The sequence below is a fragment of the Neoarius graeffei genome, chromosome 21 (genome assembly GCF_027579695.1).
Source record: "Neoarius graeffei isolate fNeoGra1 chromosome 21, fNeoGra1.pri, whole genome shotgun sequence".
Classification (NCBI taxonomy): Eukaryota; Metazoa; Chordata; class Actinopteri; order Siluriformes; family Ariidae; genus Neoarius; species Neoarius graeffei.
The window spans coordinates 58,445,003-58,469,747 of NC_083589.1; the positions used below are offsets into that span (position 1 = coordinate 58,445,003).

General features: G+C 42.0%; 1 protein-coding gene across 1 annotated transcript in view; it reads left to right on the forward strand.

The window, feature by feature from the left end:
* erc1b (ELKS/RAB6-interacting/CAST family member 1b) overlaps positions 1-24,745 on the forward strand; it is a 395,220-nt gene that overhangs the window by 62,671 nt on the left and 307,804 nt on the right. The window contains exons 3-5 of the mRNA XM_060903423.1: positions 9,509-9,928; positions 10,781-10,855; positions 12,792-12,947. Of these exons, the coding sequence (XP_060759406.1) occupies positions 9,509-9,928; positions 10,781-10,855; positions 12,792-12,947 (651 nt within the window). The remainder of the gene's footprint in view (positions 1-9,508; positions 9,929-10,780; positions 10,856-12,791; positions 12,948-24,745) is intronic.

Consider the following 24,745-nt stretch of genomic DNA (forward strand, 5'->3'; position numbering starts at 1 on the left):
AGTTGTTTATAGGACCATTTCTCAGTGTCTGTTTTTTTAATCAATAGTTTTTCAGTAATAACTTAATATTTAACATGTATCACTCAATTTTAAACAACCCCCGCCTCCCCCATGGCTTGCCCCCATTGTCTCCAAAATTTCTGTGGGAAACACTGGCGTGCGTAACAACGCTAATCAAGCTTAAGCTAGACGACCCGCCTCAAATACCTGTCCCGAGTAAATGTTATCCCAATTTTAGATGGCCTGTTCCAAACCCATGAAAAAATTCGTACTTGCGCATATCTATCTGTCCGTCCGTCCCTCCCTCCCTCCCTCCCTCCCTCCACGCTTTGCGTGCATTATGTCTGCCGCTGGCAGACATTTTACCATTTTGCACCCTGCTGTAAATTATTTGTACCCTGCTATTCTCCCAAACTTTGAAGCCCCTGCAGGCTGCAAGGACACAGGTAGCTTGCGCGCGCACACACACACACACACACACACACACACACACACACACACACACACACACACACACACAATGATCAAACGTTTCTGGACACAATCACATCCATGTGCTTTTTTTTTTTTTTGAGCGTCTGATTCCAGATTTGGTTCCCTTTGGTTGTTGTTATAACTTCTACTCTTTTGGGAAGGTGTAAGATTTGTGTACTTCTAATTTTGTGGCAACAGTTGGGGTATGAAAGAACTGCGATGGAGGTGATCAGGTGTCCACAAACTTTTGGCTCTGATGTATATTTGAGAATATTTTGGACTTCAGCTATGCTTAGCTTACAAAACCTTCCACCAAAATCATAGACTGTTGTAAGACTCAAATGTTTGTCTAGTACAGTGTCTTGTCGATGCTTTGACATACAAGTAAAATGAACTGCATGAACATCTTCGGGTTCAGGTGAATCCTAGGATTTTATATATCAATGTTGAAGTTGAATTCTGGGCAAAATGTTTTCTTTTTTTCCAATTCTTTTTTGTGATTTTCATGGTACACATGTTCATTCACATATCAATTCACCAATCTCATCCATTCATCTGTAAATTACAACTGAAATGCACAGTAATACATCAACGATTCCACTAACAATACAGATAGGGATGATTGGTCCTCCCTCAATCACACAAAAGATGAAATTAATAAAATACAAAAATTGAGAACTTAACTCCTTAGGCTTCGAACAAGAAAGTTGGGGTGCACATCTGCTATACTAGAGAAAATAAAAAATACTGATGCATAAGGATTGAAAAGGAAAAACATGGGTGAAAAAAGGAAATGGATGTAAGACCTGGTACTAGACAAACGAAGGATGAACCGGAATGACTTATCTAATCCATCTTTCCCATCTTTTCAAAAACAGACCCTGTTTTAGTCTTATAGCAAAAGTAATTCTTTCCATCTTAATGTTATAAATGATGTCAAACCACTTGTCCACTGTAGGTTTTTCTAGTTTTAGCCACTTACTTGTTATAGCTTTTCTAGAAGCAGCACTTAGAATCTGAAATAAGTATTTGTCATTAGAGGAGACATTTTCTGATGGTGAAACTCCTAAATATAATTATACAAACTCAAAAGTAATGTCTGTCTGAAATACTTTTTGCAAAATGTTGTAGACCTCCTGCCAGAAAGGCAACAATATTGACCAAGACCAAAATATGTGAAAATGATTTGCCTTGAGGCATCCACACTGTCTCCAACATGTATAGATGAATTGGAATAGTGTCTTTTTTTTTTTTTTTTTTAGCTGGAGTGATGATAAATCTAATAAGGGTTTTCCAACAAAACTCTCTCCATAGTGTTGAATTTGAAATTTTCCATTGTATCTCACATAAATATTCCCAATCTTCTTTGCTTAAAACTAGATTTCCTTCCCGCTCCCATTTCTGTTTTATATGCAATGAGCTACCCTTCATTTGTTGTAAACCCCTATAGAGTCTTGATGTTTTTTTGGCCTGGGCAGACATGTGCATCCATATATACTTTGAGTAGAATGTTATCCCATTGCTCTTGTTTAATCTCTTTCCTTATTTGTTCAACATGGTGATGAACCTGTAAGAATCTAAAGAAGTCATCATTATTTAGACCAAATTGTCTCTTTAGGTTTTGAAAACTGTTCACTGATCCCTTACACAAAAAAGTACAATATGCTGTTAGTCCATGAGTTTTCCAGGCCTTGAATCTTGCATCCAAATTTTTAGGCATGAAATCTGGATTAAATGCACACCATCTCAGTACTTTTATCGCCTCTTTCAAATTCTTTAGTTATTACCCTATTCCACAGCTCAAGTGTTAAACCAATCTAGGGGTTTCCCAGATCAGTTAACTTATTCATCAAACCCTTATCCCCTATTGCTGCTTGAATTGGGAACTCTGCTGTTATGGCCCCCCTCCATCTAGCACTATATTCTGGATTGCACCAACACACTAATGGTCTCAACTGAGCTGCAATGTAATAATCTTTTAAACATGGGAGTGCACACCCCCCCCCCCCCCCCCCCCCCCCATTTTTTGCTAACTGTAAAGTCTCGGTCACAACCGGCCGTACGTGCTTCTACGGCCGGTCTACGTGCAAAAAACGCAAGAAACGCACGGAGGGCGCGCGTGTGACGTGCTGATTTTCGAGCCGTAGACTGGCTGCAGACTGGCCGCAGAGGTTCTTTGTCACGTCAAACAAACTCTACGGGCGCTTACGTTTTTTTCAGGTTGCAAGACAAACTTACGGCTAACGTGCGTCTTTCTCCATGAACAAAAAAAACCACAGCGATTTGGGAAACGCCAGAAAATCGTACGTCCGGTTGTGACCTAGGCTTAAATTCTGATATTTGATTCTTGGTCGACGCCCCTGCCAAATGTACCTGGAGATGAGTTTATCCCACTCCTGGAACTGTTGATCAGGTATATCTAGTGGAAGGGATTGAAAGACATACAATAACCTCGGCAGAATAACCATTTTAACAGATTCAATACGAGAACCAAAATTAAGAAATGGTATTAAATCCCATCTCCTAATGTCCTCTCTAATTTTGTTGTTCAGGGGGAGAACATTCAGTGAGGGCAGTTTTGACAAATCTGCTGGTATATTCACCCCCAGATACCTCATGGATTCAGCTTCCCAACTCAAATCATATCTTTTCACATTTTCTGAGGGACTGTAATTGAAACTGAGAATTTGTGTTTAAGAAACATTTAACTTGTATCCAGAGAAAGATCCATATTGATCCAACAGTGAAAACAAATGTACTAGAGATTGTTCTGGACTGGATAACTGTATCAGTATGTCATCTGCAAACAAGGAAATTTTTTGTTCTCCTCCCTTCATATGTATTCCTTTAATGTTCTTATTTTGTATAATCCATTGACTCAGGGGTTCAATAAAAATCGCAAATCAAAGGGGGCTAATTGGACAACCCTGCCTTGTTCCACGTTCCAGTGAAAAGGAGTTCGAAACAATACCATTCATTTTAAGTCTGGCCCTCGGGTTATCATAAAGAGCTTGTATTGTCTTAATAAAGGAGTTGTGAAAACCAAACTCATCTAGGACTCTAAACAAAAAAAGACCAATTTACACAATCGAACGCCTTTTCTGCGTCTAGTCCTACTAATACTGCTTCTAAATCCTGTTCTATCATATGACTTATTACATGTAGAGTCCGTCTGATATTATCTTGGGTCTGTCTCTGACGAATAAAACCCGTCTGGTCAAGGCTAATAATGTGTGGTAACAGTCCTTCTATTCGTTTGGCCAGTATATGTGTAAAGATCTTATAGTCCTGATTTAACACGCTAACCGGTCTATAGTTGGGCAATTCCATGTAAATGTCAACCTCACCATGCAAAAATAAAGCAACATGTAATACATCAAAACCACTCCCAGAGATCTCACCTAGGCCTGTATTTTACAGATGTGAATAAGTTGAACCAATTTGTAACCGACCTAATATGTCACTGTCAGTCTTTCTTTCTTATAATGTAAAACCCAAGCTAAAATCAACTTTGATCATGTACAATTCTATATTATTGCCACAAGCCACAGAAATGTATGCTAAAATCCACAAAACAGCAAAACAATAGCGATCCTAAATATTATTTAAGAATTTTGATAGTTTTAGCTGATATTTAGAGAGTTTTTCAAAGGGTTATGGTGGTTAAATTGCTGATTTTCTAAACATATGCCATGTCTATTTCAGACGCGTCACATCCATAACGGAATTTCGTCACATCCATAACGCTGACTTTTCCTTCCGAAACTCTGCATGAAATACAAAATATTTTAAACAAAGATTTTTTAATATTCACCTTGGACCCCTCTATCAAATGGATCTCTCCATTTCGACATTAGGTTTACAATTTCACAGAGTTTGATAAAAATGTACAGTCACCCAAGAAAAGTGATACTTTTTCTGTCACATCCATAACGCATCTTTTATTGGCATTTTCTGGCATGCCCTAGATGTACTATGGGAATTGTTCTTGTTCTATCACTTCTCCAGTATGGTACAGCCTTAAAATATGCAACACCTGTTTAAATACTGGGAGACAATAAAACATGCACTGGGTCATTTGTTGCCATTTTGAGTTCAAGTGTCACGTCCATAACGCTGGAATTGCTCAGTTACCGCATTCAGATCTATCCTTCCCCTCTTTTGGAATAAGTGAAATTACTGCTTCCTTCAGGAGGGGGGTATTATATTCCTTTTAAGGACCCAATTAAAGGTGGACTGCAACATAGGGATCAGTGAATCCCCCATCACCCTATACCACTCTGAAGGAAACCCATCAGGGCCAGGGGCTTTCCCTGATTTGAGATGGGCTATGGCTGCTCTTATTTCTTTCACTGTAATTTCTACTGCAAGTTGGTTACTCTGCTCACCCGTCAATTTAGGAAGATTAATTTTCTCAAATTCTTCCATTTTCCCTCTATCTACATGGGGTTGAGAGTATAGTCTTTGAAAATATGTTTCAAAGCTATTCTGTATCTCTTCCAATTTACAGTGTATTAAATTCGTCATTGGGTTTTTAATTTTATAGATTGAATTCTCTGCCTGTTGCTTTTTCAGCCTATAAGCCTGGGCTATGGTCCGAAAGGTCATAATCCCCATGCCGCAATCCCCAACCCTTTGTAAATCTTTACCAAAGATTAAAAAGTAGTCAATCCTTGAATACAACAAGTGTGGATTAGAAAAATATGTATAGTCTCTCTTTAAGGGATTTAATTCTCTCCACACATCTACTAAACCAATATCCTTTATTGCCGAATTGATCCTTTTGTTCAGGTGACTGGGCTGAGCTACCTGTATTTTTGATGAATCAAGTTTAGGGCATAATCTAATATTGAGATCCCCCCCCCAAATTAATACACCTTGAGATTCTGCTATAATCAATTCAAATATTTGACTAAAAAAAAACTCCAATCAGAATTGGGGGGAGCATATATCTTCAGCAAAGTTATCAATGAGCCATTTAAGTTCCCTCTCAAAAACACGTCTTCCTTCTGTGTCGTCCTTTTTAAATAGGGACTCAAATTTTACTGGAAATTAATATTGCCACCCCTCTCCTATGCCCATTTGCAGATGATGATGATGATGATGATGATGATGATAATAATAATAATAACGAGTTAAATTTATATAGCGCCTTTCAAGAAACCCAAGGACGCTTTACAATTATAGACAAGGGAAAAAAAATATATAAAATAAAAAGTAAAAAGTCCACCAAGTAGGGGTCAGGACGTAATTCCCGTGATGTAGCAGCCACAGTCCCACCAAAAAGCGCATGAAAACGAGTCCCACATCTCCAGCACAGCTGCCGTGACGCCGTCAGCAACATCGCTCGGAACACCACGCCATGGATCCACAAAGCGAGCGGAGAAGCTCTGCCAGGCAGAGTGCTGGTTTGTCCCAAACCGCCTGCACAGCCGCTGCGACGCCACCGAGCAACATCGCTCGGAACATCACGCCAAGCACTAAAGCACAGAGCGCTGGACAACCACGATGTAAAATGAGCAGCGAGCTCACTGCAGTCCACAGCTGGGAGCACAGGCATCACCCACAGCGAACCAAGGCCTGGAAGGAACCGACGCCCAAAACTGGGTCTGGAGCTACACCACAACTGGTGGACAAAACACTCAAACATCAAACTACACAAATACACAGAAAAAATAAATAAATAAAATGAAAATAGAAAAAGAGAGAAAATTAAAAAAAAAAAAGCTCTGGTGATATGATGAGAACTGATACTTAAAGCCCATTCTTTTTAATTTAGCATGCTCTGTGTCTGAAAGATGGGTTTCTTGCAAAAACGCCACCTCAATTTTGTCTCTCTTTAGTTTTGTCAAAATCTTACTTCTTTTGATAGGGTTGACTAGACCATTCTACATTATAAGTTGCTATTTTAATTGCTTGCATTTAGTGTCCAGTATTGAAAAGAAATAAAAAAAAAAACAGAAAACCCTCTTGCACCAACACAAATATTCACCATTAACTGAATGCATCACAGGTAGCACCCCAAAAGCTGCATGGAACGGCAGCAAAACCTACCTCTTAATGAGGAACAACACAAACACAGTAACACATGAAAAAAAAGCTTCCAATAGTGAGGTCTTCATCTCGACCCTTATTAGGCCCTGATGATGAGAGGGCCTTGAGGGAAATCCTCCCTCACCGGCCGGTGTGAGAGGGCCCTCAGTCATTTGCAGTTTTATTCTAGTGTCCATCCGGCTGTCTGACAGAGGAAAACAAAACTCCCGACATGACAGTATGTTCTTAGTTATAGCCTGTAAAATGCTCCTGTAATGTACAGTACTTGTTCGCAGTCTGTTGTTACTGATAGCTGGTTCCCCCGGACTCTCCTCTTTAGAATAAAAACTCACCCCTTCTTCTCTGGGACTTTCAACGACCCTTGAATCACAGATGTTTTATAGTCATGCTGGATCCTGGCGCCTAAAAACCTGTAGTTTCTCCACGTAACTCCTCTCTTTGCCTGCTCTCTCCCGGTTCCCCGATCTCCTGCTCGTTCACCATGTGAACTTCTGAATCTGCTCCAGCAAAGATTCCGGGTGTTTTAATAACCGATACCGAGAACCCCCGCTTCACCATGTCCCCGGTCGCCTCCTCCACTGAACCATACAGCACTGTCCCCTCTGGGTAGAACACTAACCGGGCCGGGAACGGAGTTTGAAATCTGATTTTCTTCTCTTTCAGTACTGATTTCGCTTCGGCATATTCCTTTCGCTTTTTCAACACATCAGGCGCGTAGTCATGATCCAGATTAACACCTTTTTCCGTGAAGTTGAAATCCCCGCTTTTGCCAGGCCAGCTTCAGTAACTCCTCTTTCATCCTGTAGCTTGACAATTTAGCCACAATGGACCGCAGTGGAGCTCCCGGTGGTGGCTTTGGTGTCGGGGTGCGGTGAGCTCTCTCCACTCGCAACTCAAAGGAGCCCTGGAGCCCCAGGCCCTCCCGCAGCAAACACTCGACATAACCCACCATCGATGGAGAGTCCTCCTCTGCATCCTCTTTAACTCCGTGGATTCTGACGTTCTCTCTTCTGGAGTGACCTTCTAAATCAGTCAGCTTTGCATCCAGGTGTATCTGCAGTTTCAGCAGCTCCATAACCGCTTCTTCCGTCCCTTGTATCCGAGTTTTGGCCGTGTCAATCCTCTTTTCCGCTTCCTCTATTCTAGTATTAGTTTTGTTTATTTCTTCGCGGATCTCTTTCAGCTGCTGACTGTTGTCCTTCCTAAACTCCCTTAGTTCTTTCAGTATAAGGCCCAGACCTGCTTCTTCCATCTGCTCCTGGCCGCGGTCCAAGTCCGTATCCTCCATTTTGTTGCTAGCCTGGAGCTTCTGGCTAACTTCGTCTCTCTCAATTAACTCCGACTGCTTGAACTTTTTCGACTGATATTTAGGCTTTCTCGAAACCCACAGTCCTAAATTCAACTGTACTCACGTTTTTGAAAAAATTATTCGGGTTGTTGTGGGCAATTTTTACTTCGAAATGTCGGGGGCAACTTTCCTATGCTGCCATCGTCTAGCTCGTCAAACCGGAAGCTCCTCAAAATGTTCCATTTCTATTGCTGTTGGAGTTTCGAGATGTTTCCCTGCTGCACACATCGTGTATCCTGTGCGTAAATGTTTTGCCAAGAGAAGTCGCGTCCCGCGTTTTACAATTCCGGAGATTGCTGAAGCAACTGAGCAGCGCTGTCACATGACCACCATGGGGTGTGTTTGACCTACTTTTAACCAAAACAAGTGGGCGTGGGCAAACATGGCAGACTCTGCTCTCCCATGAGCTAAAAGCCAGCGGAAAAGAAAAGGAAAGCCTGCATAGTGAGTACAACTGCAAGGTTAGACGATGTGTCATTTTTCTGGACAGATAACTAAATTATTCTAGCTAGTGCTTAGCTATCTTAGCCTTAGAGTGCATGGGCTTGACTCCACGGTAGCAAGTATGGAGTTCTACACCTAATTTTTGATCTTGTAGAGAAAGAAACGATAACACAAAAGCATTAACCAGAGAAAAGATGTATTCATCTTTTGTTTCACAGATCTATTTGCGAATGTCAACCACAAATTACACCTCTGCGACTCCAAACTCTCGGAGGTCGATGCAGAGTCACGATGTTTTCCACACGTTGCCATCTTGGTGTGACGCAGTTCCATAGTTATGCTAATTAGTTAAAGCTCCTCACGTTCAGCTGTTTGTCGGGCCGTACTGTTTACCTCAAAATGATCACATCTTGCCTGCATGATATTGTTCTTGCTAGACCAAGGAAAATGCCATGCACAATTAAATAAATAAATAAAAATTGAAAATTTCAGGTGACTTTGCAGTCAGCACCTTTTTAACCTTAAAAAAAAAGTTTCGAGTGTGAAGATTAATGCAAGAAGTGAATCAGGACAAACAGTGTTTACTGTTTTATATCACTGATTTCTTTGCCTTTCCAGCAATAAAAATTTGAGAGTTGTTTCCCCAGGCCCTGTATCCCTCTGTGTGTGTGTGTGTGTGTGTGTGTGTAGCTTTATCTTATCGGCTGTTGCCTAGTGATGACATGGCCTGTGGCATGGCAAGGACAGAAGCCACTGTGTACCATAGAGAGGTCTCCGTGTCATGCGGTTCAAACCCTTAGGACTAAATTCTTTCATTTCTTTATTTCACAGGATGTTAGCTCGGATGTTGGATGAACTGTGCAGTGCAAAATAGGGGGTTTGGTTTTTGTTGAAAGTCGCACTGAGAGATGCAACAAAGTTAACGAACAAGTTAATATACTTTTTACATACAGTACACGAGTTGTGTTTGAAACGTCACAAAGCGGTAGAGCTGTGAAACATAAAATGTGCTCAAACATGGAGCAAATTGATGTGGGATGGAGGTATGTGTGTGTGACCCTAAACCTCAAGTGTCACCAAACCCTGAATGCTAAGCTGTGTCATGTCTGATGTTAGATCTCAACCCTGTGTGTAGTGTCTGTGAGTGAAACTTTATGAATCTATACTGACACATTCTGTCTGTCTCAGCACCTTCAGATGACCATCCAGGCTCTCCAGGATGAACTGCGCATCCAGCGCGACCTTAACCAGCTGTTCCAGCAGGACTGCAGTGGGGTGCGGCCCGGGGAACCGTTCTCCGCCGAGGTCACCGAGGAGAACTTCCACCGGCTGCACAGTGAGCACGAAAGGCAAGCCAAAGAGCTGTTTCTTCTGAGGAAGACTCTGGAGGAGATGGAGCTGCGTATCGACACGCAGAAACAGACCCTCAACGCTCGCGACGAGTCCATCAAGAAACTGCTGGAGATGCTGCAAAGCAAAGGTCTATCGGCCAAAGTCAGCGAGGAGGAGCACGAGCGCACGCGGCGTCTCGCCGAGGCCGAGATGCACATCCACCATCTGGAGAGCCTGCTGGAGCAGAGGGACAAGGAGACGAGCGCACTCAGGGAGGTGAGACACTTGACGCATATTAGCATTAAAATTAGCTTAAACACAGCATGACAGTTAGTGTAGAAATCCTTTCTCACAATCACTTTGTTCAGTTTTACTGTTTGACAGTCTTTGAACGGTGTTAGACAGATTGAAGGCAGGCATTCAACATTAGTTGCTATAGAAACCAGAGAGATGGAGGAGGACAGTGATGAAAAGGGACGGATGTTGCCGCGTGCCAAAATTTGTTAATTCAGTTCAGGACAGATTTGTCACGTTCACTGGTGCAGATTCCCACTGAGCATAAAACCATCAAGTGATAGATGTATTTATTTTTATTTAGAGTTAAACAACAAAAAAAAACATTGCAACCAAAACATAAAATGACTGAGAGATCCTGTGTAGTTTCCTAATCACCAGTGTACAAGCACACACTTGTACATTCTTGGATCTATATCTCTTCCTTATTTTCTGGAAAGTTCTGCGTAATTTGGCTGGAGGTTTGTCCCGTGACATCTCTCAAACTCTTAAACCACTGGGAAAACTGGTTCCATAAGCCTAAACCAGCAGCTCCCAAGAAGTATTTCCTTCTCTCTGCACCACAGCGAGCAAACGTTTACTCAACACTACAGCTGTTTGAGAACACTGACACCCAGTGGTCAAAAGCTGAACTGCAGCAATGTGGAATGCTTTGTCAGGTTTCCCGATCAATTAATATGACAGACAGTGAGAAAACTGATCAGATTATACACAGGAAACAGTCTATATTTGGTGTGATGACCCTTTCTTGAAAAAACAAACAAACCAAAAACAGTATAGTCTGTTCAAAGGACTCCATGTTCTCATGATGCTCGTCTTATTGTTCCTCCTCAGGAGCTCCATCGTCGCTATGAGGGAGCGCCTGATTCTGCGAAGACCAAAGCCCTACAGACCGTCATCGAGATGAAGGCAAGTGTATGTGAGGGGTAGGAATAATAAATATTATTATTCCAAAATGTGACTTGAATTTGGACTTTTGAGACATTTAGCTGACCACTTTGCTCTGATGTTTATTTGGGAAACTGACCTTTTATTGAATTAAAAAAAAAGTTTCCCATGACACATGCCTTTTCCTCTCTCTCACTGTTGAACGAGATTAAAATTTAGCACTGTCGCCTCACAGCAAGAAGGGTCTGGGTTTGAGCACAGCGGCCGACGAGGGCCTTTCTGTGTGGAGTTCGCATGTTCTCCCCGTGTCTGCATGGGGAAACCAGAGGAAACCCTCTCTGACACGGGGAGAACATGTAAACTCCACACAGAAAGGCCCTCTTCGGCCGCTGTGCTCGAACCCAGAACCTTCTTGCTGTGAGGCGACAGTGCTAACCACTACAGTGTGATTACGCCACCATGCTGCCCCAATCCTACTTGCCACCTTTAAAATGGATATGGACAAATGTGAAAGTAGGCAAAATATTTGACTCCAAAAGGAAAAATCAAGTCTTTCAGAGTGGAATTCATCTTTATAAAGAAATCCCCAGTTGACTTTCATTCACCTGTTGGTCTGTTCTGATCCTGGTTAGGTTTTCTACATTACCCACAATGCCATTCAATGCTCTGCTGATCAGTGTGATTTTAGGGTGTATTCAGACCAGGATAGTTCGATAGTTCACTTGCTTTGGTCCGAACCAAATTTTTATTAATTTTTTTCATTTTGGTGCAGTTCGCTTTCACACTATACATTTTAGTAAGCGGACCAAAATCTGTCAACAAAGCCACGCGCCCTGAGGTCGTTCAGCTATTGGTCAGAGACGACATGCGCACGAAGCGTTAAGTTCAAAAGTAGCCATGGAGGCTTTCCGTGCTGTTATTCTTTTTAATGTCATCAAAGCTATACGTTTTTTCCAGTTTTTGCTGTTGTACAAGTAATTTATCAACGACGACAAAGGGCAAGGCGGCTACGGAGGATAGCGCTGATGAGCGCACATCATGTTGTGAAAGTTCTGGCTCTTCACGCAATAGATGAATTTCTTTTTTGCGTCGCTAGTACCGCCACTTTTTGAAAGAATGTCCCTGATTTTAATGTAGGTCTGACGGAGTTTCTTCACTTTTAGCCGACATTGTTCTGGGGAGCGCGTGAACCCCTTCTCCTTCATTTTCTCACTGAATACAGCAAACACGTCGGCATTTTTGTGTGTTCTCTCCAAAAGCTCAGATATGTGGACATCTGCCCATATATCCACAAGGGTGCGCGTTTCTTCCTCGGCCCACGTTTGCCCCCTACTCATTTTTTGTACTCGCCTACCACTGGTGACTGAACGACCCTTGACAACCAAAGCAGTGTTTGCACTTTGCGGTGGAGTGTCAAGACTCTGTTTCCCATAATGCTCGACAAACGACGGAAGCTCCCGAGGTACAAAAAAGCAAAACTGTCAGATTAGGTCCGGTCTGTTTTCACACCTCCAAAAGATCCGCACCAGGGTTCCTTTGGTCCGGACCGAGTCCGACCTTGCAGCTCGGCTTGTTTGGTCTGGACCTGAGTTCGGTGGTTTGTATTCAGACCAACCCAAAAGGTCCGGACCAAGGGAAATTTGGTTCGTTTGGTCCGGACCAAACAACGTAGGTGTGAATACGCCCTTAGTCCTTGCTTCATCTCTGCTTCAAGCGAGCAATGCAGCGGCACTTTAGTCTGTCCATCTCTCTCGTCTCCTGATCTGTACACGCTGTATCAAAATCAAATCAGCTTCCAGAGCTTCAACTTGCATACTAATAATGCCGTCTTCTCGTAGATCGCTAACTCGCAGAGCCGAGTCTCTGTCTTATTAGCATAGCTGAAGTGTTTGTGACTGACACGCCATCTTAGCCGCTGATAACATGGTCACTCTTTCTTTGTCTCTTCTCCCTGCAGGACTCTAAGATCAGTTCTCTTGAGCGCGGTCTGAGAGACCTGGAGGAGGAGGTGCAGATGCTGAAGTCTAACGGAGCTCTAAGCACAGAGGAGAGGGAGGAGGAGATGAAGCAGATGGAGGTCTATCGCAGTCACTCAAAGTTCATGAAGAACAAGGTAATGCACAGTCTTAATATTTCATGACTGTATGTGCTCCACACGGTTTCCTCACATCAGATCTTTGTTTTATGACTGCTGTCTTTCACTGCTAACAGTTTACTCTCACGCTGCGGTTCTCAGAAGTGGGGTCTGTGATCTTCAGCCACGGGAACTTTTAACTCGTTATTTTACTGCGTTAATAATTAACGGCTGTATAAATCTTTAGTATAAATGTAATTATTTAATTAAGTAATATTTATTTACCTGATTGGTTGGTCAATTGAATTGAGCTGGTCATCAGTTTCACCAGCCACAGTAATTTTGTGTTTTTTTTTTTTTTTAAATATCTTGAGCTTAAGTGCAGATGATGGTTTTTATTTATAATAAATCTTGGAAAAGTGATGTTTGTTTAAAACCTACTAATCCAGCGTTACTGGTTTGGATTCTGTGGGTGGAAAAATTAGAAGCAAGTTTTAATGATGAAGGAAAAACATGATGGTAGATTTGGCACTGATCCAATACCCAGCATCGGATCTTGACCGCGCCCCAAACCTCACGGAGAATAATGCTGGATGACTGAAAAATCTGCTGTTCACAAAATTGCTTTAAGCGCTCATCGTGGCAAACCAAATTAAGGTTGCAGCGCATTAAAAGTCCTGAAGGAAAAATGTTCCTAGAAATACAATCTTGCAAAAACTGTAGATGGTGTTGATGTCTAGCAAGTTTAGCCCACACATTTTCTAGCTTTCTAAAAAGTGGATAATTTGACATGGTTGAATCGATAGCAATTCCACGGCGACGATGAGTAGAATAATTATGTATAAAGTAGAGTAAAAAGTCTCTGTCAGCCAACAAATAAGAAGTATTTAGTAGATCAAGGCTATGACCCTAACCTGGTCTCTGGTAAATTTGGTCAAGTAGCTTCTCTCCTTAGGAGTGAGTTACTTAAGCCTAGGGCAATTAAGCCTGAGCCCAAGGTTACGCCCTTGGTTGTTGACTTTAACCCTAACCTTCCGGATATCGGTAAGATTTTGCGGAACAGTCTTAGCTTTTTGCATTCCTCTACTTTTAATGCAAGAAGTATTTCCGGAGGGTAGTATTATTTCGGCTTTTAAAAGGCCTAAAAATCTTAAGGATATTCTGGCGCCTTCTAAACTCAAGCTTGGTGACACAGAAGTCAATAATCAAGGGCGCGAACAAGGTTGCTTTAGGTGTAGCAAAAAATGCGATTTATGTAATAACTTTTTCGCAGAGTCACATTTTTTTGTCAGCTCCGTAACCGGAAGGAAATACAAAATTCGCCAACGTCTTTCTTGTACTTCCCGCAATACAATATATTCAGCAGCTTGCCGTAAATGTAATCTCCAGTATGTTGGCTCTTGTACTACAGAGTTTAAAGTACGTTTTTGTAACCATAAATCTAGTATGAAAAACAAACAAAAAAAACATGTGAAGTAGCCCAACATTTTAATCAGTCTCCTCATAATTTAAATGATTTTGAATTCATATGTATAGAAACAATAGTTAACGCTGCTCAAGATGGTTTAGACAACGTGCTTTTAAATAGGGAAGCGTACTGGATGTCGCAATTGTTTACTTTAGCCCCTTATGGGTTAAACAAGTGAAAAGAATATAAATCTAAAAATCGCGTTCTTTTTAATAATATTTAATTATTAAACTTTGTAGTTAATAGTTTATTTTTGTCTTTTTTTATTTTGAAGTGTATAGAATTCACAATTTTGTATATATAAGACCATGCCCATAGTACTATGTGTTTTTTTTTATGAGACTGAAGAAGGCCGAAACGTTTGTCGAGAATTCATTTTTAGTAATGTTCAAAAGTTGGGTGTCAGAGTGAAAGTTTTCTATTCTACATTACACGGGTGATTGCTCTAAGACAACGAGGGATGCTCAGCCTCCTCTAAAAATGACGAACATCGTGTAGGATGAATTGCGCTAGGCTTATGTTATAGCCGACCTTATAACATTGCTATTTCAGATCCAGAATCATAGAAATATATGTGCTCAACCCAACCACAGTGCGAAATCATTCCGTTATAACTTTCCCCAGTTCGCCTAATGTGTGCGTGAGTTTTTCCCCCTCGTGACAGCGCGATGCAGCCCAGCCTCAGTGGACTTCAATGGCATTTGGGAGCTATGCGCTTTTCAATATCAAAATGCAAGACGGTTATTGGACAAATGCTGCGAAAACGCCCGCCCACGGAGTCTCACGGACTCCCAGCCTCAGTGGACTTCAATGGCATTTGGGAGCGATGCGCTTTTCAATCTCAAAATGCAAGACGATTATTGGACAAATACTGCGAAAACGCCCGCCCACGGACTCCCAGCCTCACAGTGGGAGGGACATGGCAGTTTCCGCGAGGAGACTGGTGATTGGTGAAAGCGGCCGGATATTTTCTTTGATTGACAGCTCGTTTCAAATATAGACAGGCAGCGGTGAATTTCAGCTCAGTCCCATGCGGATTCGCAAGTGCTGTGGTGTATTGTAAGAGATCAGCTTACATTTCGATTTCATTCATTACATACGGTTTCTACCAGCTTTTTTAGTTTGTATATATTTTCATTGTAAATAAAGTGTAAATATAGTGTTGTCAAGTTTGCTATCTTAGTTCCAGAAATTTCGTTTATTTGAGTGACTGAACTTGAACTTGAGGGGGCTAGTCAGCTAGCAAGAAAGCTGCGCACGGATGCCAAGCATTGCTGATTTAATTTTGGCGAAGCCATTTGCCAGTCTTCCTTTCGAGGAAAAAATTAAAATTAAAGCGCAGGGTAGACCAACGCCTCAAATTGACTTGGTGAAAAAGGTCGGGAATAATACTCGTTCCTTTCAGCTCTCCTGGTACGAGAAAGTGAATTGGCTAACAGCAAGTGACCCACATCAACAACAGTAAATAGGCTACTTTAGTAATATGTCATGGATGGACCAAAAATATAGAATCTATTTAAAATGTTTATGCCGAGTATATTATATTGGAATATATATATTTCTGGATATGAATTAAACACAGCTACAATTTGGAAAACATTTTTAAACAAAAACACAGCCGAGAACATTTCACACTACAGACCTGGATTAAAAGTGAAGGGTTATCAAAATTAGTTAGTTTTTTTTTTTTTTTTTCCTTTTTTATCAGACATCTAATTTTTGGGTTTGTTTACCTGACATGTTTCAACGTACAACTTCCGTCTTCCTCAGAGTGTCACCGGATGTTATTGGTGACGCATCTTTTATCAGCTGCTGTTTCTGAAGGCGTGCAGCAACAGCAGCTGATAAAAGATGCGTCACCAATAACATCCGGTGACACTCTGAGGAAGACGGAAGTTGTACGTCGAAACATGTCAGGTAAACAAACCCAAAAATTAGATGTCTGATAAAAAAGAAAAAAAAAAAAAAAACTAACTATATTTAATATAAGACATAATGAACGTAATCGAAAGGTTATCAAAATTGTCAATAAAACATTTCTCAGTCAAAATAAGTAAAATATAGGGAAAGTGTCATTGAATGAAATGTGTGGCACCCAGCTCTATGTTTGGCTCCCCAAGGTCAGTGCTTGTGCCTATTCCAGAACACACTGCTGTTACTGCTGAGGTTCCTGACAAAGAGCTGCTTTCAATAATCAATTTTTAAACAACATGCCACAATTTTAAAATATAAAATGTTAAAATATACCCCACCCAACACCACCATCATGTATATTGGACAGTAGACTAATGGGCCAAGAGAACCTGTTATTTCACAGTTTGTGACCCTGCCAACAATCAGCCAGATCAGAGGCAAGAGTATGGACAAAATCGATGTGTTTTTTTTCTTTTTTCTTTTAAAATCTGGCAATATCGTAACCGACCAGCCTCCCCTGTTTGAAAGACTACCAGCCGCCACTGCTACATTATCTATATCTACACTGCTGGGACCCGTGGCATCCTCTGGATCCTTTTGGACAGATTGGTTGTTGGCTGACAGAGACTTATTATTTATTTATTTATTTATTTATTTGTAACTGGAAATTTTCCATATAAACGCTCGTTTGTTTTGCTTTTTTATATTTATACGTTATATTTCTAGCTGAATGACTTTGCAGTGATTTTTTTTTTTTTGGTTTGTGAAAGCAGAGGTTTTGTGTAATGTTTTTAGCTGTACATTTCTCTTGTAAGTGCTTCAGTTAAAAATATTTTTGAAAGAAAAAAATAGATTTGCTAAAGGAAATACGATTGCTTACAAAGCAAAAAAAAATTCTTAATAGAGTGAAAGAGGGTGGGGGGTATATAGAGTTGAGAAACAAAAAGTTTAAGAAACATGAGGAAGTTGAAGATATTAAGATAGAAATGGAGAGGGGGAAGAAAATGAGTGAATGAGAGCGATAGATAAAGCAATGAAACAGATGGGGATATTAACATAAGAGATGGATAGACATAAGGGTGTACTTTATTTCAGCAGTTGAATCTACATACAAAGTTTGGCATTTCTACCTTAAAAGCTGATGGAGTGGTAAAATCAGAGGGTTCTTATGGAGGGAGGGATGAATGAAAGAATAGAAGGGTGAGACAGAGGAGTGCTATCAGTCTGAAATACTTCAAGTTGAGTCTGTATACAAAGTTTCGTGACTACATGAAAAGATGTGTGAGTAGTTAAGTGAATGGTTTCTATCGGGACGATTGAGGGATGAAAAAGAAAAGAGGAGGAGGAGTAGAGGAAAAAGTTATGCCATATTTCTCTAAGGTACAACAACCTAAAGACATTGACCAACTTTGGTGGTTTTAGCTTTTAATCTCGAGGAGCAGTAAAGTCTTAAAAATGAACTGAAGCCAATGGGAGGAAAAGTAAGGGATGGAAAAAAAAAGAAAGCAGGTGAGAGAGAGGTGGAGTGCTGAGTAGTATTGCCCAGACCATGTCTAGTCAGTTTGGAGGTTTTATTTCAAAAAATTGTCTTTATTGGGGGGGAAATGGATGTATAGAAAGAGAAAAATGAGGGATGAAAGTGGAATATAAAAAATGGAAATAATGTAGCTTCAGTGCAGCGTGGGAAATAAGGCCGACCTAGCAGACATTTCCTGGTAACTTTTGCATTTGTCTGTCTGTATTTCAAAAGCATCAAATCAGATGGCCCATGAAAAATTGTAGAGATTTTGGTCTAATCTACTTCTAATTTTCTTCCGAATGTTACACTGGCCGAATACACTGTCGTAACACAGCCTGCGAAACAGGGGCCCCCGCGGGCGCGACTTCAAAAATTCATAACGCGGCCACCGATGGTCCTAGCCCTGCCAAAATTTACAGGCACGTTCCTCTCCCTGAGCCGTTTTGAACCAGCACGGACACGGCCCTGCCTTGCCCTGTTATTCGCCCCTGAAACCCCCCACATGAGCGCTGCTAGCTGAAAACTTTAATATGAGCTCTGGCTCAAGCCAGCTTTTAAAAATTCATAACTCTGCCACCGATGGTTCAAGCCCCGCCAAAATTTACACACACCTCCCTCTCCCCGAGTGGCACACTACATAATAATAATAATAATAATAATACAAGCAAGGATTTCCACAGCTATTTTAAGCGTGCCAAGGTTGTTGGACAAAATCTCAATTTTGATGTTGATTTTATTGATGGTGATGTACTGCTGGATGGTACTGAGATGGGCGTCAACCAGGTGAAGTCGTACATCAAATCAGCGCAGAGTCGGTATTTCAACGAGAGGCTTTCTGAGAAACCACTGCATCGTGTCTACATGCAGTGTGTGGAACAGAACAGTCATCTTACCGATTCCTTTGTCTGGATGAAGTCGGCTGGTCTGAAAAGTGAGACTGAGGGCTTTCTTTTTGCAGCCCAGGACCAGTCACTGCCCACTCGTAATCGCCAAAATGTGATTTTAAAGCAAAATGTGAATTTTAAATGTAGATTATGCAATGAATTTAACGAGACTGTCCAACACCTCGTCAGTGGATGCCCTGCTTTGGCACAAACGCAATATCTAAAACGACATGATGGCATGGCTCGTTCTTTTTACTACCGTTTTCGCCATGCCTGTGGTTTTGACTCCGAGGTCCATCCATGGTATGACCCTGAACATGTACAGGGCATCATGGAAAATGGTGATTTTAAACTTCTTTGGAATAGGCCTATATATAGCCTACGCAAAATTCCAGCCAACAAACCTGATCTTGTCCTTTTTGATGAAGCCAGTGAAGTCATTTACATAATTGAATTTTCTGTCCCTTTTGACAGCAGTATGATTGACAAGATTCAGGAAAAACATGGGAAATATGCGGACCTCGCATTTGAAATGTCTCGCTTGCATCCCAAGTACACGGTTGTCCGACTCCCCATTGTTCTCGGTGCCCTTGGTTTGGTACCTCCTGATCTTTTTTTTTTTTTTTTCTTCATTTTTTTTTTCTTAAAGGTATTTTTTTGGGCTTTTTCCACCTTTATTGGATAGGACAGTGTAGAGATAGGAAATGAGCGGGAGAGAAAGACGGGGAGGGATCGGGAAATGACCTCGGGTCGGGATCGAACCCGGGTCCCTGGATTTATGGTATGGCGCCTTATCCACCTGAGCCACGACGCCCCACCTCCTGACCTCTTGATGCAGATCAAGAGAGTGCCTGGGTTTTCCATCGGGGGCACAGCTCTTCTGACAATCTGGGTAATGCAGAAGGCTGCTGTGTTGGGGAGTCTCCATATTCTCCGAAAGGTTCTTGGTGGGTTCGACTAGGCAGCACTTCCTGGGAGAAGTCCCATTCGCTGTCTGGGCTGCGTGTAGAGAGGGGGAGGGCCCTGAGCTGCTGATGAGCCTTACCAGCCTGACTGTGCCAGGATCACCCAATCTCTCTCTGCTGCATATCTATTTTATTCTGTAAATCATAATACACTCAGTGTTCACGGTGTTTTTATTGCACGATGCAGTTGAACTAGTGTTTTAGGGTTGACAGGATCTGATTGATCCAGTCAGTTGATTAAGAGTTCAGTTTACATGAAACTTTGCAGTACAGTATTAGGTTAAGTGCCAAACTGCCAATCAGTGGTGGTTATGTTCATTTTTTCCCCCTCATTTATAATAAGAATGACAGTTGGTCATATGCTTTGGAGGATGCAGATTTATAGATTAATATTTTTTATTTTCTTCTATTTTCTAAGTTCTAGTCCGGCAGATTTTAGTCTGAATGCTAAATGATATGACCTTATCTAGTTTTGAATCATTTTGTTCCAAAGTTACTCAATCTCGTACTCAAAATTTTAACTCTATGTAAGAATAGTTGTATCATTAATGGCTAAATTTCTAATAGACTTATTATAAAAAATGGTCAGTGTTGACACAATGTTTGATGAGTGGTGTGTTAGTACCTATATACTGTATGAGGACCAGTAAGTTGTAACCAACTGGAACATCCTTGCCCCCATACTTTTCTAGGCATGGAACTGACCTGGGTGTGCTACTGTTTTCTTGAGTAGAACGTTAAGCAGGTTTTTCTTGAGTCTTGTAAATTTATATTCAATTTGGCCGTTTGAAGATTATAAAAATAGATGCCTGGAGATGCTTCTTAGCTATTTCCAGGCACAAAGCCCTTCAGCTTCCGGGGCCCGTACCCCTGGCCGCATTGCTCCTGGCCTTTGGCCTGTCATTCGAACAATCTGAAATTTGGACACAGACAGACAACATTTCAGACTTGTCTGTCCTGTGACAGTCTGCTTAAAATTCCTTATTTCCCACACTGTCAGTGCCATTTATAAAAGTTCCTATATTAAGTGGTTCAAGCTGAATTAATATCAGAAAATTGGTCAGAAGGAAAAAAGGCAACAATAAAAAGCTTAGTGCTTGTAAAGCGCACTGTTATATCAGATGGGTCTCTATCAGCTGATATTCACGATATCCGTATCGGAAATGAACATCATATCGTGCTCTCTTGAGGATGGATATAAAATAAATCCGAAATGAGTGCTGCGATGTTATAGAGTCTGTAAAAAGCTCCAAACCTTTTGAGAACCCCAGCTTTAACCTTTTACTCACCCTGTGATTGGTTTTGATCTGATTCACAGTTGTATAATATCCATGTGACAGTTTCTTGGTGCCTTCAAGTTAATTGAAATGAGCTTTTTAACAATCACCTACTTTATTTTAGTGCACGTTGGTTAAACGAGGCCTCCTTTTTCCTGCATGCTGATTGAATGAATACTGATCGGTCGGCATACTGTGCTCAGGTTAAGACCTCGCCCCATGACCTGCATGTTGACCGCTCACATGCAGAGTGGCCGTTGCGTTGCTTTGGGAATGCTGTGGTTGTTGCAGTAATGGCAGCCTCTCCTGACAGGTAGAGCAGCTGAAGGAGGAGCTGTCTCAGAGCGAGACCCAGGCCGAGGAGCTGAGAAAGCGAACGGCTGAGCTGCAGCGGGAACTCTCTGCAGTAAGACACACGGAGAGGCAGCTTAGAGCACACACTACCCTGCTTTCCTCATCACACAGAGAACAGGGCACTCGGGAATCCTCATGGAAACGCACTCCTGCGTCCCTTTAGAGGAGTGATTGACGCTTTTTTTCCCTTCCTCCCACTGCACAAGGCACAGTGAAATGTTTTTTACGACAGTGCGGTTGAATTCTTGATTCTGATTAATTAGAAGGAAAATGTTGATTAGTTTTCTGTAACAGCAGCTCTGACAGTAGTGCCTGCTGTCATTTAAATCACAGCTTTATATTAATGAGCTCGTTATTGTTTTTATAGTAACTTTCACAGCAAGTCATGTAGCTTACGCGCCACATAATCTCGCGCTAATAATAAACAGATTAAATACTTATTTAACAAAGAAAAATGTATAGTAGTTGATATGGTGATGGTTTCTGTGAGGGAATGACTGACTGTTTACAGCTGCGATGATGTAGAAGTGATAACAGGATACGCCACAAAATGAAATGCAGCTATTAAAAAAAAAGTATGAATAAACAAATGTAATTACTGGCAAATTAATAATACTTAAGGATTTTCTAATCGGAGAGCAGAATTCCCAGTTGTGTGTGTCTGTCTTCCTGTTCCCTCTAGTTCATGATCTTTTTCTTTCCTTCTGTTCCTCTATCTTTCTGTTCCCTGTTATGATCTTTCTCTTTCTTTCTGTTCTACTATCCTTTCTTTCTTTCGTTCCCTCTGTTTACGACCTTTCCTTCTTTCGTTCCCTCTGTTTAACGACCTTTCTTTTCTTTCTTTTGTTCCCTCTGTTTAACGACCTTTCTTTTCTTTCTTTTGTTCCCTCTGTTTAAATGACCTTTCCTTCTTTCGTTCCCTCTTTTTAACGACCTTTCCTTCGTTCCCTCTGTTTAATGACCTTTCCTTCTTTCGTTCCCTCTGTTCAACGACCTTTCCTTCCTTCGTTCCCTCTGTTTAACGACCTTTCTTTTGTTCCCTATTTAACGATCATTCTTTCGTTCCCTCTGTTCAACGACCTTCCTTCTTTTGTTCCCTCTGTTCAACGACCTTCCTTCTTTCGTTCCCTCTGTCAACGACCTTTCCTTCCTTCGTTCCCTCTGTTTAACGACCTTTCCTTCCTTCGTTCCCTCTGTTCAACGACCTTTCCTTCCTTCGTTCCCTCTGTTAACGACCTTTCCTTCCTTCGTTCCCTCTGTTCAACGACCTTTCCTTCCTTCGTTCCCTCTGTTCAACGACCTTTCCTTCCTTCGTTCCCTCTGTTCAACGACCTTTCCTTCCTTCGTTCCCTCTGTTCAACGACCTTTCCTTCCTTCGTTCCCTCTGTTCAACGACCTTTCCTTCCTTCGTTCCCTCTGTTCAACGACCTTTCCTTCCTTCGTTCCCTCTGTTCAACGACCTTTCCTTCCTTCGTTCCCTCTGTTCAACGACCTTTCCTTCCTTCGTTCCCTCTGTTCAACGATCTTTCCTTCCTTCGTTCCCTCTGTTTAACGACCTTTCCTTCCTTCGTTCCCTCTGTTCAACGACCTTTCCTTCCTTTGTTCCCTCTGTCAACGACCTTTCCTTCCTTCGTTCCCTCTGTTCAACGACCTTTCCTTCCTTCGTTCCCTCTGTCAACGACCTTTCCTTCCTTCGTTCCCTCTGTTTAACGACCTTTCCTTCCTTCGTTCCCTCTGTTCAACGACCTTTCCTTCCTTCGTTCCCTCTGTTAACGACCTTTCCTTCCTTCGTTTCCTCTGTCAACGACCTTTCCTTCCTTCGTTCCCTCTTTTAACGACCTTTCCTTCCTTCGTTCCCTCTGTTCAGCGACCTTCCTTCTTTCGTTCCCTCTGTTCAACGACCTTCCTTCTTTTGTTCCCTCTGTTCAACGACCTTCCTTCCTTCCTTCGTTCCCTCTGTTTAACGACCTTTCCTTCCTTCGTTCCCTCTGTTCAACGACCTTTCCTTCCTTCGTTCCCTCTGTTCAACGACCTTTCCTTCCTTCGTTCCCTCTGTCAATGACATTTCCTTCCTTCGTTCCCTCTGTCAACGACCTTTCCTTCCTTCGTTCCCTCTGTTAACGACCTTTCCTTCCTTCGTTCCCTCTGTTCAACGACCTTTCCTTCCTTCGTTCCCTCTGTCAATGACATTTCCTTCCTTCGTTCCCTCTGTCAACGACCTTTCCTTCCTTCGTTCCCTCTGTTAACGACCTTTCCTTCCTTCGTTCCCTCTGTTTAACGACCTTTCTTTTGTTCCCTATTTAACGATCATTTTCTTTCGTTCCCTCTGTTCAACGACCTTCCTTCTTTTGTTCCCTCTGTTCAACGACCTTCCTTCCTTTGTTCCCTCTGTTTAACGACCTTTCCTTCCTTCGTTCCCTCTGTTCAACGACCTTTCCTTCCTTCGTTCCCTCTGTTCAACGACCTTTCCTTCCTTCGTTTCCTCTGTTAAACGACCTTTCCTTCCTTCGTTTCCTCTGTTAAACGACCTTTCCTTCCTTCGTTCCCTCTGTTTAACGACCTTTCCTTCCTTCGTTCCCTCTGTTAACGACCTTTCCTTCCTTCGTTCCCTCTGTTTAACGACCTTTCCTTCCTTCGTTCCCTCTGTTCAACGACCTTTCCTTCCTTCGTTCCCTCTGTTTAACGACCTTTCCTTCCTTCGTTCCCTCTGTCAACGACCTTTCCTTCCTTCGTTCCCTCTGTTTAACAACCTTTCTTTTGTTCCCTGTTTAATGACCTTCCTTCTTTCGTTCCCTCTGTTTAACGACCTTTCCTTCCTTCGTTCCTTCTACTACCCCTGCCCCCCCCCCCCCCCCCCCCCCCCCAAAAAAGGGGGGAAACTTAAGCTCAAAGTTCTTTAGGTTCCTGTTTCTTGGTTCAGAATGTGCAGTGGAAAAGCAGTGGAAAAGAAGTTTTAGATGCACAAGTTGGATTATTGTTACACTGCTTTAATCCAAGGATCATATCGGCTTCGTATTAAAGTGGGTTAAAATCTCCATTCTTAAAGCATGGTGATTGACCAGAGAGTTTGTTTCCTTAAATCAAATCAGTCACTGCCTCTTTAAACGAAGTCCTGGGTGAAGTCGAGGGAGGATAAACATAAACAGCTACAGCGTGAGCAGTGGGATCAGTGGGCGTGGGTAAGGTGCGGTGCATGGAAACAGATTGGAGGTGGATTAGACATTCCCTGCGGCTTATCAGTGGTTATCTCTGGACACAATAGCCGGATCTGGGCTGAGGAGGCAGTGACGTGGGCTAAAAGAGTGAGTGAGTCATCGGGTTTCACTCGTTCTCCCTGTGATCAGGAAAGCAGGGCTTCACCCGCGGCTGTGCTGAAAGGTCGGACGCCACGCTAGACTCCCTGGCACTGTTTTGGGCTTTTTTTTTTAAATCTTCCTTTCTGTCCTGTTTCCCACT